General features: G+C 36.1%; 2 protein-coding genes across 2 annotated transcripts; one reads left to right on the plus strand and one right to left on the minus strand.

The window, feature by feature from the left end:
- Nucleotides 1-237: 237 nt before the first annotated feature.
- prdx3 (peroxiredoxin 3) lies at nt 238-6,276 on the minus strand. Its single transcript, XM_015052920.1, has 7 exons — nt 6,190-6,276; nt 5,300-5,411; nt 4,512-4,653; nt 4,238-4,373; nt 4,052-4,155; nt 2,744-2,909; nt 238-1,019 (listed from the first exon to the last, which is right to left on the minus strand). The coding sequence occupies exons 1-7, from the start codon at nt 6,223-6,225 to the stop codon at nt 969-971; spliced, it is 747 nt and encodes a 248-aa protein (XP_014908406.1). The 5' UTR covers nt 6,226-6,276; the 3' UTR covers nt 238-968.
- A 536-nt stretch (nt 6,277-6,812) lies between these two features.
- On the plus strand, nt 6,813-11,848 carry sfxn4 (sideroflexin 4). The gene is made up of 14 exons (XM_015052919.1): nt 6,813-6,992; nt 7,066-7,131; nt 7,211-7,267; nt 7,347-7,373; nt 7,472-7,526; nt 8,154-8,179; nt 9,012-9,065; nt 9,142-9,204; nt 9,269-9,337; nt 9,431-9,521; nt 10,038-10,153; nt 10,224-10,309; nt 11,142-11,259; nt 11,331-11,848. Exons 1-14 carry the CDS (start codon nt 6,954-6,956, stop codon nt 11,406-11,408), a joined length of 945 nt encoding a protein of 314 aa, XP_014908405.1. The 5' UTR covers nt 6,813-6,953; the 3' UTR covers nt 11,409-11,848.
- Nucleotides 11,849-12,638: the final 790 nt, after the last annotated feature.

Consider the following 12,638-nt stretch of genomic DNA (forward strand, 5'->3'; position numbering starts at 1 on the left):
TCAGCAGCTGAGGTGCAGGAAGAACTGATTTTCTTTTTTCGTTTGTTTTTAATGGCTGTTTGATGTGATCCCATCCCCAAGTTAGTCTTGTTTTCTAAATGTTTGGGTTGAATGAAGTCTACATGTAAAGATAATATATGGATGGGGTGGCGTGTATATAACCTTAATAATGTACCTTTAGATGTAGATCCCAAATGTATTTTCGTTGTACAGTTTTACTACAGGGTGTTTTTTTTTTAATGAATCCTTTAGTTGCATTGATTTGTTTTTCTCTTAGTACGGTGCTTGGGGTGGGCGCTGTTACAGCTTGCCTGAAACTGCATGAAGTTTTTTCCACATTTAACCACCTTCATCAAATTCTGCCTCCATTTTTTTCTGTTTCAAACTCCTGAAGCCACATTTTGACCCACTTTTCTTCTTTTGGGGGATGTTTTTTATTTGGATTTCAAAGCTTTAAAGAGGCCCCACGTCTTTCGGTAAGCTAAAAAGAAAAACACCGTCTATCTGCAGGAACGAGGCGGCGCTTCATTTCTGCTACTGTACAAAGTAAAGTTTATGTACACCTAAAACTAGATGTTTTCATCACCACACTGTGCTGCAGAGTGTTTCTCCCTACTTTGTGTAAATACAGTATGTACCCTACTTGTATGAGAAGTGGCAAATGCCTTTTTTTCTAATTTCCAGTTCTCTCCCACTTTGGTTGATTTTTGGCACTTCATGTTGTGTACCAATGTCAGACATTTTGAACCTGCATATTAACTTGCTGTAAAAAGGAAATAAACATGTTTATGTACAGGGGTTACTCAGCGTGATTTTTATTATCTTCATACAGTAGAGATGCGAGTCGATAAACAGAAACACAAACGGGTCCAGACGAATCAAAGCCAGGAGTTTGTCGAACAGATTAAATCGGTAAACTAAGAAGCTTTTTATTTTCTGTGATTTTCACCTGACGGCGGTGGGAACGGTTAGTTGACTTTCTCAAAGTACTCCTTCGATCCTTCAGGGGTTGGTTTGATCTGAAAAGGAACGAGAGTTAGACATTATGCTGCTCTCACCGAACACTTGATAAGAGCAGAAACAAAATCCAGCTGGGGATTCAAACCCAGGACCTTCTTGTTGCAAAGCAACAGAGCAGCTCAGTTTAAATAATTTAAAATTTTTACTATAAAAAACTAACCAGTAAAATTGTTCTTTTACCAACAATAATTTGTTGAAATTCACATAAAAATAGCTGCTTTGTATTTAAACGCTAATGCATAATTGACTTTTACACAAATGGTCAAAATATTGAGTGTCAATGAAGATAATAATTAGCTTACTTGCTAAATATTTAGATCTGAGCAAAATGTTTAGTTTGAAAATTAAACATTTAGTTTTCAACTAAATATAAGCTAAATATTTATTTGGGAACTAAATATATTTTGTGAATAAGAGATTTAGCTTGGAACTCTGATATTTATAAATAGATAAATAAGATGGTGAAAATATGACTGAAAAATTAACGCCTACATTTTTCTTCTCTGACACGTTAAATCCAATTTTTGCTGTTAATTTTTTTCACTGTATAACTTTACAGCGATGCTCCATGAGCTCCCACCAGCAGGTGGCAGTGTTTCTACTAGAAACCTGCTGCCTCACTTGATAAAGTTATCTTCTGTGAAAATTATGTAAATTGAGCCATTTACGTTCCTCAAGGAATAAAATCTGCTTGTCTTTTTTCTTCTATATGTAGAATTTGGAAACTGTTTAATGGGAAAAAATATTGCAAAATTTCTTGAACATATTTGTAAAGTAGCACCACAAAAATCAGGGATTTTGATTGCAAAAAATAAAAAAATCCCAGCAGGACTCCTCATTTAACCGTTAGCTCCTTCCAGCAGGAGGCCAACATGAAGGTCACTGCAGCAGATCTGTAACCTTTGCTCAGGTAAAGTAATGAGCTTAGTTAGTCAAACAGCTTTTAGTCTCCATCCAAACATGAAGCAGGCTGATCGACCTTTGACCTCAACTCCAAGCTAATCTAATCCAAAAGAGGAGGGAAAATGGCAGGCCATTTTAACATAAAATCACTTTCGTCTCACTACTAGTAATTGCATTCTGGATATCTAAAAAGGCATTTTGACTTTCAGGAATCTGAATTTAAGCTCGCCGCACTAACATTCTGTCTAGTAAGAATAATAATTATAACTCAAATTACTGGATTTGTCATTTCCATAATTACAACATAAAATAACGTGGATGTAAATGTGACTCATCAAAATTACATTTTTAGAAATCTGACTTAAGAACTGCATGAGCCCCCTGTGTCGTTACGGAGCTGTTCAATTTCTGCACATAATTGGCAGAAAATGCCACAATGTAGAACTTGAATACCATTTTAGAAATCTGCAAAAAATTTCTGCTTATTCACTTCCAACGAACAAAATGCATCAAACCGGCTTTGAAAAGCTAAGAGAGTCGCTGTCGACCCATTTCCAAGCTGAAAATGGTGCATCTTCAAAAAGCATTTCAGAACTTCATTGAATAAACAACTCAAAGGCAAATTTGTCATTTACACAAGTCAGAACATAATTAGAGATATCTTAACTTTCTAATACTTGTACTCATAAGCCAATTTCGAATATCTGTAAGTGTGGTGAAACTGATTTTATGTTAAAACGGCCTGCCGTATTCCCCCTGCGGACAGCATCAGGGATGTTTAGGTGCTGTAGGGATCTGCAGTTTCCCCAGAGATACTCACTGTGGGGGACTTCGGCGTCCAGCTGGCTGGACAAACCTCTCCGTGCGTCTCGACGAACTGGAAGGCCTTGACCAGGCGCAGCGTCTCCTCTACGCTCCGACCCACTGGCAGGTCGTTGACGCTCATGTGCTTCACCACACCGTTTGGATCGATGATGAATAAGCCCCTAAAACAATGTAACAAGATTATCGGATGTTTCTCTGGGCAAGAGAGGTATTTACCACACATCTCAATGTATTTTAGACCAACACAACAACTCTGCAGACCCCACACATGCTGGACATGAACTGTTTAGACTTTAACTTTCGAGTCGGTGCCACAGCGACGGTTTCTTCCAGAGTGCCCTCATCAATATCAGGCCCATTTCCATAATTTAACCTCAAATTTACTGTTTTTGTAAATGTAATTTTTGGAAAATCTGGATTTTAATTTCCACCATTAAATTTCTAGTTTAGCTTAAAGTGATTGCAGCCGACCCAGGACCAAACATCTTGTATTTATAACGAGTATTAAGGCCACACAAAAAAAATTTCAGGAAAAGGATTTCAACAATAAAGTAGTATTACAAGTTTATTCACTTAATATCATGACTTTATTCTAATGTTATTCTCATATTAATTATTATGACTATTCTTGTATTAAACAATTCACACTCTGGTTCTAATACTACACTGTAATGATTGAAATAAAAAGTTTTTGAAACTTTTCTGTCATTTCATTTTAAGAAAAGAAACAGAGAAAAAGTCACTAGATAAAAACCCAAAATTGGTTACAATTTGAAAAAAACATTTTTTTTCTTTGTTTACATTTAAACACTTCATTCAGAAGAAGATGGAACCAAAATCAAGTTGTTTGCTTTTGCACAAACTGAAGCTGATGTTCATCAATTAATTAGTTCATTAATTGTTGATTTATTTTCCCTTTTGGTTGAACAAAGTCCTTCTGAATTTGAACCGGATTGACGAAACAGATGTTAAAAACTGGGGATTTTGTTTTATAAGCTACTCTGATTTAAACTCATAATCTAGTTTGTTCTCTAATGTTCACTGAACATCTGGACTTGTACTGAGATTAAATTACTCACAACTGGACTATTTACAAACCAAATCACCTCTGAAGAAGGCTGGACTTTATTTGTGGGTGTTTTTATATGGAAATCCACATATAATTTTACTTCCTCTTCACAGTTTGGCTCACACAAAATATGTTGACGTTTCTGCTTGTAAGAAACCATTTAAGGGCTTTGAATATGAAAATAAAACAAGCTAAAGATGTTAACAGGTATAACTCCTGATACAGTGAGCCCACCTCAGTGCGATTCCCGGGCCGTCCAGCAGAACCCCGTAGTCTCTGGAGATCTGCTTGTTGAGGTCCGACAGCAGAGGGATGTGGATGTTTCCTAAACCTCCAGCCTGGAACGGCAATAAAAGCTGCTAACACACATATTTATCTACATATGCGCTGCAGTCTCTGCGTGTTCAGAGTCATTTGCACCTTTCGTGGCGTGTTGATCCAGGCCAGGTGGGTGAAGTGAGAATCCACAGAGACGCCCACCACCTCACAGTTGACGTCGTGAAACTCCTTGGCCTTGTCGCTGAACGAGATGATCTCCGTCGGACACACGAACGTACTGAAAACAGCAAAAACGCAGGAATTAAAAAGGTTTCGCTTTAGTCCAATGCCAGTAACGACAAACTGTTTCAGTTCTCTCCATTTCTGCATCTTCACATCTTAAATCCCAGTTTTTTTTTCTTTCACAAATACTCACAAGTCCAGAGGGTAGAAGAAAAGGACGAGGTATTTTCCCTTGAAGTCCGCCAGACTCAGGTCCTTGAACTCCCCGTTGTGGACAGCCGTGGCCTTAAAGCCGGGCGCCGGCTGAGTGACGGCGGCCGCCCATCTGGAGGAGCCTGATAAACAAAACGTCAAACAATTCTTACTCTGTTATCTGGAGATTCGGCCAGCAGCTCTCTCTGGTCTCCTTTACACAAGAGGCTGGTCTGTAAACGGAGCGTTATGGCTGAAATCAGCAACTGTTTCATATGAAAAGAGACTACACTAAAAATTTTAATTTGCTAAATCTTTTTGAAGCAGAGAAAATTAAATCTTACACAGTTACTAAATTCTAATAAATATTCTTTAATATTTATTTATTTTAAATTAAAACAATTTTGCTTCTGTTACTTTTTTTTGTTTTAGAAGATTGAAAAATAAAATAAACTTTACAGGAAGAAAAATACAATTTAATCTGTAGTTTCACAGTTGAGAAATAATGAGCTAAATGATGTAAAATTATTAAATCCTCTAGTTGTTTATTTACCATTCGGTTGTAAATTCCTGCTTTTGGTTGCTTTAAAAGTTAAAATAAGAAAAACAGTTGCAAAACGATCCCAAATCATCACCTTGCCACCACCGTGCCTGACGGTGGTGGCAAGGTGGCAAACAGTTCTGGTTTAATCTCATCTGTAGGATTAAAACAATTAACCTGATTAATGATCATCAGCAGTAGAAAGAATAATATCGACTCCTGGACGTTGTTAGTGATACGATACGTACCGGTGGAGAAAAAGGATTTCTGGAGAACAGGAGCAGAAAGGACCCTGGCAGCGCCGCCAACTCCATGCTGGCAAGCAGCTGCAACTTTCAGCCCTCCAGCTGCAACCTGAACCTACAAGATAATAAGAAATACTTAAAAATATAAATTACTGAAGAACTGGAACAAAAAAGGTTCTTAGTTTGGATGCATTTAATGAACAAGAAAAAAAGTCAATCAGATTACCACGGATTTACACTGCCAGCTGCCAGCTGCCAACTATTTACTTCTTTCTTAGGTTTTTTTTTACTTCTTAGCTTAATTATAAGGCAGTAAGAGCATTTGCCATTTTTATGGTAACATATACAAAAACAGAAAACACAACTATGATTTTTTGTGATTTTGGGTAACAACTTTTCATGACTTTCAATGTAAATTGAGGGACAAAATGTCTTCATTTTATCGACTTTGTTGCAATATTTTAACAAATGGAAAACCTGTGCCAAATATCTTATACAGTAATATAAATAACCACTGTTTTTGACCTTGTTTTTAACCTTCATTTTGATCTTGGCATCATTTGAAAACTATTTCAATCGCTACTCAAATGAAGTCACACAACTGTTTCAAAGGTTTAGCCAAAATACATAATTATAGCGCACATTTACAAATAATTAACAAATAAATTTTGAACACGTTTTTTTTTTTAAATGTTTGCATGGAGTGCCCGCGAACCAGAGGTTGGAAACACAGTGTCAAATTTGGATATAAACGCAGCACATTAACCCGTTTCTGAACAAATTAATTAAAAACTTCTTCTGACATGAGTTTATTCCTACTTCCTGAGCTGCAAACCGGGGTAAACAGAGCGAACAAACAGCCTAAGCTGACAGAAATTAAGAGTTTAACTCACAGAGGTCCTGAACAGTCTGCCAACGGTGGCCGCCATGTTGGATTATGTCACAACCGGAGGGAGGTTTGAGCCACGTGCGGGACACAAATCAGTCATTAAAATCAGTAAAATAAAATAAATAAATATTTTTTGTTACACTTTGAAAAATTATATTGCAGTAAAGGATTTAACACGAAATAAGTATTTCCCGAAGAATAAAATAAGGGCGTCTGTCGGTCATGTTGCCTTCAGGTGCTCTTCAGAACTTCGTACGTCAACGTCGACGCCATATTGAGAGGGGCGTATATGTTGAAGTCAGGATTAATCATATTTTTACCACCGACTATGATGGATATTAAATTAATTCGTGACTTACTGTCAAACAGGACTGTGAAATAAACAAATGTGGATTTACCATTATGTTCTCGTTTTATTATATATCTAATAAATAATTTAAATGTTTGAATGTCTTAATTTAACTAATAGATGTAGCATTTATCCAGTTTTATTTAAATTATATAATTTTTACCTAATTATCTAACAACTTATTGATGTATTGAATTGGAGTGTGTGATCTAAAAATAAAACATTTCTTATCTCTGTTATTTCCTCTTTTTTGAATGCATCTTGAACATACCCACCCACAGGGCTGATCACGTGACTAAAACGGAAGTCTCGTTTTAAACATCTTGACCTCAGAAGCATGAGAAAGGCATGCTTTTAGGATTATTTTTCAGTGGGTTGTTTTACTTTAATTTCTGTAAACTTTTATTTTTTTATTCGTTATGGATGCTAATCTGTTGCAGTGGAAAAACCAAGGCCAGGTAACAGTTCACCGCAGTGATTAAACACGCAGATCATTAATGGTTGTTACACTGAACCTGTTTTGTGTTTTAGTCTTTCCTCAGCAGGTTGAGGACTTGGGTTTGTCTCCTGGATCCGTCCCTGCTGCTCTCCTCTAATGTGAGATTTAACAGTAACGTTGGAGACCTGCTCCGATGTTGGCCTGGTCGTAATAATCTGCTCTCTCTGCTCTCCTCAGGCTGAAATACTGAAAGCCCATTCTCTTATTGGAAGTACAGAGAAGCTGGATGAAAAGGTCAGAGTGCCTTTTAGTGTTTTAAGTACGTAAAGTGGTTTAAAACAAAGCAAACCTTTAATATCTGCATTTCTGACAGGATGAAGCGGCAGTGAACCTCTCACTTGTAAGTTTAATTAGATTTCACATATTTTCTAATACAAATCTCAACTTTTATTAAAATGATTTTTTGCATATGATATTTATTCTATCTTGTGTTTACAGTCTTCTTCCCACCCTGTTTCTGGTGCAGTTCTTCCACTTTTTTTCCGCCCTCCAGGTATGAAATGAAAACGAGCATTTTTGTCTCAAAATTCACATTTCAGTTTTACTAGGCATGCTGTAGCAATTTAATGCCAACTGATGTTATATTTAATGATAGTAAAAGTTTTAAAGGACAAAAAAATAATGGTTGGGAACTGAATCTATTATACTAGAATTAATTATGTGTTTAACCTAAAGTTACATGTATTCTGCAATGTTTTTTATTTCATTTCTAAAATATATTTTAGTGGTTTCAGCACATTTGGTCAGCTGGTGTTACCACTGTATTTGCTGCACAATGGCTCTTTTGTTGTTGATTTATCATCCAGAAACTGCTTGATACATTTTTGTTGGTTGTGCAGGAGGCTCCATTTCTGCTTTTCAAAGATGTATAGTTGCATAATTGCGCATCTGTTTGCAATTATTTGCATATACGAGTGTAAAAGTTGAGTTGGGGAGGGTTGATGTATTTATACTCCTGCTCTAAACACATTCACTCTCACTCTACCGTACACCTCACCACTGTCTCACTGCTCCACCCTCACACCTCCAGTTAGCTACTTGAAGTAAATTTCTGAAACACATTTTGTTTCCTGTACAGTTTGAAAAAAATTGTGACTTTTATTTTTCTCCTTCTTTCCAGCATATCTACCAATATCAGGACCTTTGGTAAGCGTGTTTATTACCTGAAGTCCATGTTTGCTAACAAAGTAACAGTCCAGGACATTCCTTTGTTAGAAAACATTAAAAACAGATTTACATCTTAGTGAGTGAAATAATTATTTCATAAAAATTTTAGTTTGAAAAGACATAAATAACATAAATACCTTTTTCTACCTTTGTGTTTTTTCTTAGAATTATTTTTGTAGAAACCTAGCATAGAACTTGGATAAAGTTTATGGATGTTCACAAAATGCTTTGTGAACAGTAGAAAAATAAAAACATTTTTGAGTTATCATTTGAGAGCAAATTAAAACAAAATAATGTTTTAACAGTAGAGTCGAGGAACTACAATACAAAAATAAAATGTCAAGAGGGAATCTGAAACTATCAATACAGACTTGGTATCGATATTATTTGAATTATGAAATGAAATCTTTATTTATTTTGAGCAAGTAAGATGCCAGAGAAAAAATAAAACAATTAAAAAGAAAACAAAACATGTATCATAATAATCAAACATAAAAAAACTAAATTTCATGCCCAGTTCAAAAAGTTGTAGACAAGTCTTATTAAATCCTTTCCAAATCTCATCCAAATATGTCCAACATTACACATATTTACACATCTGATTTTTACTCATGTCACAGTTTCTACTCTTTTCAAATTATATCTATACAATTAATGTATTGCTTTGCATTTTACATATAGTTTTGTGCTCTGTATACATGCAACATGCTTGTTTTTTTGTGAATATTCTTTCTCTTCACATTAAAATAAGCCTAAAGGAGCCAGTATGACTTCCCTCAGCTGCTAAACAGCGACCTCTTCCTGTTTCCAGGTTGTTGCGAGTCTTTTGCCTCACAGCGGAGTCAAAGCGGCGATGTTCTGGCAGGTAATGATGCTCGTCGTCTCGCATTTGTTCAGTTTGTTGATGCTGATAAACTGAAGTCATTCATGTTGCTGTTCAGTTTTTGCTGCAGAGTTACAACGCCGGGTTCAGCTACATGCACAGAAACTCTTCAACAGAGAAGGTAAAGTCTGCAAAATGACTCAAAAGTAGCAGGTTGTTCAGTTTCACCGTCTCTTTGTCTCCAGGAGAAGAAGACGTCACTACCGCAGCTTCTGCTCATGGTGGGAACCGTTTCCTACACGACGTGTGCTGGGGTGTGTGCGGCTTTTCACTGCAGAGTTGTTCATCACCGAAAGCTAAACAGTTTGAGGAGTCGCTGATTGGATGTTCTGTGTTTATTATTTTAGGCTCTCCCTCAGATTTTTATCGACAGACTCCGCATAAGAAGCCCTCCGCTGCAGACGTTCTGCAGGTCCATTCTGCCCATCCCGCTGTCAGGTGACCTTCCTGTCCTCAAATTAGGCTTCAGGCGCGTAAACATGTCTGAATGTGTAGAATCATATCTCGCATGGGACATCACTTTTTAAAAATTGAGTAAATATGAAAATTCACAATAATAATTTATAACATGAAGAACAAATAAAATGGGGGAATCTCACATGTAAAAAGTTTTCTGCACATTTTTCACGTGCAAATTATATTGCGTCTCAACCAGGGTTATAATAGGTTTTTCATTGTAGTTTTAGTTTTATTTCATTGACTTTTTGTCTAAATTCAGGTAGTTTTTATTAGTTTTTTATAGAGTGTTTGCTCATTTTTAGTCATTAATAAAATATTTTGTTTTATTTTTATTAGTCATTGTTTTTTATTGTTTTCTCTGTGTTTTTTGTTGGTTTCTGTGTTTTTTGTTGTTTTCTCTGTCTTATGTTGTGTTTTCTCTGTATTTTTTGTTTTCTCTGTGTTTCTGACTCTTCCCTGCTGTGGATTCCTGATCTTTTCCTTCACCTCCCTCAGCTGCTCTGGCGTTCTTCAACGTTCTCACCGTCAGACACCAGGAAACGGAAACGGGGATCCAAGTGTTCGATTGTAACGGAAACCCTGTTGGCGTCTCCAAAGCAGCAGGGTCAAAGGTTAAAAAAGCAGAAAAATTAATGAAACTTTAATGTAACGGTTTTAGAATTAAAAGTTTGCTTTAATTAGGCCGTGTGGGAAACTGCGCTGTCGAGAGCAGTGCTGTTTGGGACGACTGCTGGCGTTCCTAACCTGCTGCTTTTATTCCTACAAAGGTGAATTTGATTTTTATTATTTTTATATCATTAATATTAGTTTTTCTTTGAAGTTACTGGCTAACTTTTTCTATAAAATCACTTCAGATAGAGTTTACCTAATGGAGGTTCAGTTCCTCTATTTTACTGTAAAGCTTTCCAAGTCATTTTAAACTTTGCTGTGCAGCTGCAGCATTTCTTTTTTCGGATCTCAATTTTTGTACCTTTTGTGATGTAAAGACAGTAAAGATAAAGCTGAACTAGCAGTTTCTTTGTTTGGGGTCTTAAAAAATGTTTAAAAATTTGGGCTGCAACTTGTAATCAATAGATCATTCTATTGATCATGACGAGCATTTTGATATAAAAAAAATGGCACATTTAGCAGATTTTTCATGTAATCACTTAAGACTTATTTGCAATATTAGAGATATTTGTAGTGCATTTAAAATATGCAAATAGACAAATATAAGAGAATAAACATTTTATTGTCTAAAACGCAACAGCAGAATTCCATTGCAGCTAAGAACATTAACACAGTGCAGGATTAACTCAGTAATTGGATAGCAAAAAGTGCTTAAAAGTAATTTTTTTATTATTTTATCTGAAGCTAAACTGATGTACAGAACACATTTACAGATGTTTTTAATCTTAAATGCAAAATTTAAATGTATATTTGTATTTTTTCTAGCAAATAACCTTTGAGTCTGTATACTCCAGTTAACAATTAATTAATTGCTAAATTAGTTGATTATTTCAATTGTTTGATTAATCCAATAGTTTAAATCCTGTGGAAATATCCCGCTAGATAGTATTTTCAACCACATTTGGACAGAAATCTGTTTTCTTTTTGCAGGAGTAGATTTTTCCAGAGGAACTCTCTGCTGATGGCGCCGTGTCGCCACATCAGCGTGGCGCTAGTCTTCGGATTGATGATCCCCGTCTCCTTCAGCCTCTTCTCGCCGGCGGGAACGGTGAGGTTCGGGGTTTTCTGCTTCCCATCGGCTCTGAGGTTTTCCAAACTGACTACGGCTTCGTTTCACAGATAAACCGGGAGAGCGTGGAGGAGGAGCTGCAGGCCGGAGCGTCGGGCCAAACGTTGATCTACCACAGAGGACTCTGAGGAGCAAAACCTCTGGAAACGTCTCAAATTTAATTTATTAAACCAAGTCATTTTGATATTAACTTTATTCAGTCGTTGTATCAGGTGTCTTTTTTACCAAACATTTTATTAAATCATAAAAATACATTTTATGCTTTGATGTTACATGGATTTTAAAATGTAAACCTACTTTCTTATTTAAGAGAATGAGGCAAAAAAAATCTGATTTTTCAGAAAGAATCAACAATGAAACATTAATAACCTGAACAGTAAGTCGTGTGAAGCAGTAAAAAACAGCGCAGTATGTAACGTTTATAAAAATGTTTTTTACAAATTAAATCTGTCACCATGTCAGATAAGCAGCTGCTTAAAGCCCCCAAACCTCTAGGGGGCCCCCAAGAGCACCAAGCTAGCATGACACACATATATATATACACATAAAATAACACTGAATAATAAAAGACAAACATCATTTAGTTTGAAAAACTAAATTTAGTGTTTATCAGCTGATGTTACGGTCAAATAGTTGAAATAATATGGTACACTTAAATACCACTGCATTTCAAAAATCCACATTTTTTTTAGTTTATTACTCCTGTAATAACCATAATAGCACTGGTATGATGTAAGCTCATTTCAAACGATGCTAATGAATGCAGGTATGTTGCACACAGAGTAGATTAGGAATGATAAATGTTGGTATGGGGGGGCCCCAAATAAAAATCTGCTTCAGGCCCCAAAAATACTTTGGCCGGCCCTGCAATTTAACACGAGACAGATAATCTGTGAAAAGAAATTTCTTCCACTTCCTCCCAGAGCTACTATTGATGTTGGTTAAAACCGACCAAAAACAGTGGTGGTGGCAGTATCATGCAGTGTTGAAAAAGTAAAAATGTCCAAATTCTGGTCAGTTTTGACCTGAGATTTTCCACGTCTGTTAGATTTGGAGAACTTTTCCAGAATTAGGAGGGTTCATATCATCAATTGCTTTTATACAGTTTTAGTTTAATGGTTTGTAAACTTTTTAATCCAGTTTATCGTAATTGATTTTTTTTCCCCCCTGACGGATTTATTTAATATTTACAGGATAAATGTCAAGTTGACAACAGAAAAAGTTTGGTAATAATTTCAAAGTCTCAGCCATCTTGGATCTTAACTTTTGGCCCCTACATGCTGTCGGCTGATGCGTTTAAAGGACGATAAATGGTGGGAATTCCCAGGTTTCACTTAACGGGAAGTGAATGTTCATGT

This window comes from Poecilia latipinna, unplaced genomic scaffold (genome assembly GCF_001443285.1).
Source record: "Poecilia latipinna isolate Pla-1442-1.1 unplaced genomic scaffold, P_latipinna-1.0 Scaffold1146, whole genome shotgun sequence".
NCBI classification, from domain to species: domain Eukaryota; kingdom Metazoa; phylum Chordata; class Actinopteri; order Cyprinodontiformes; family Poeciliidae; genus Poecilia; species Poecilia latipinna.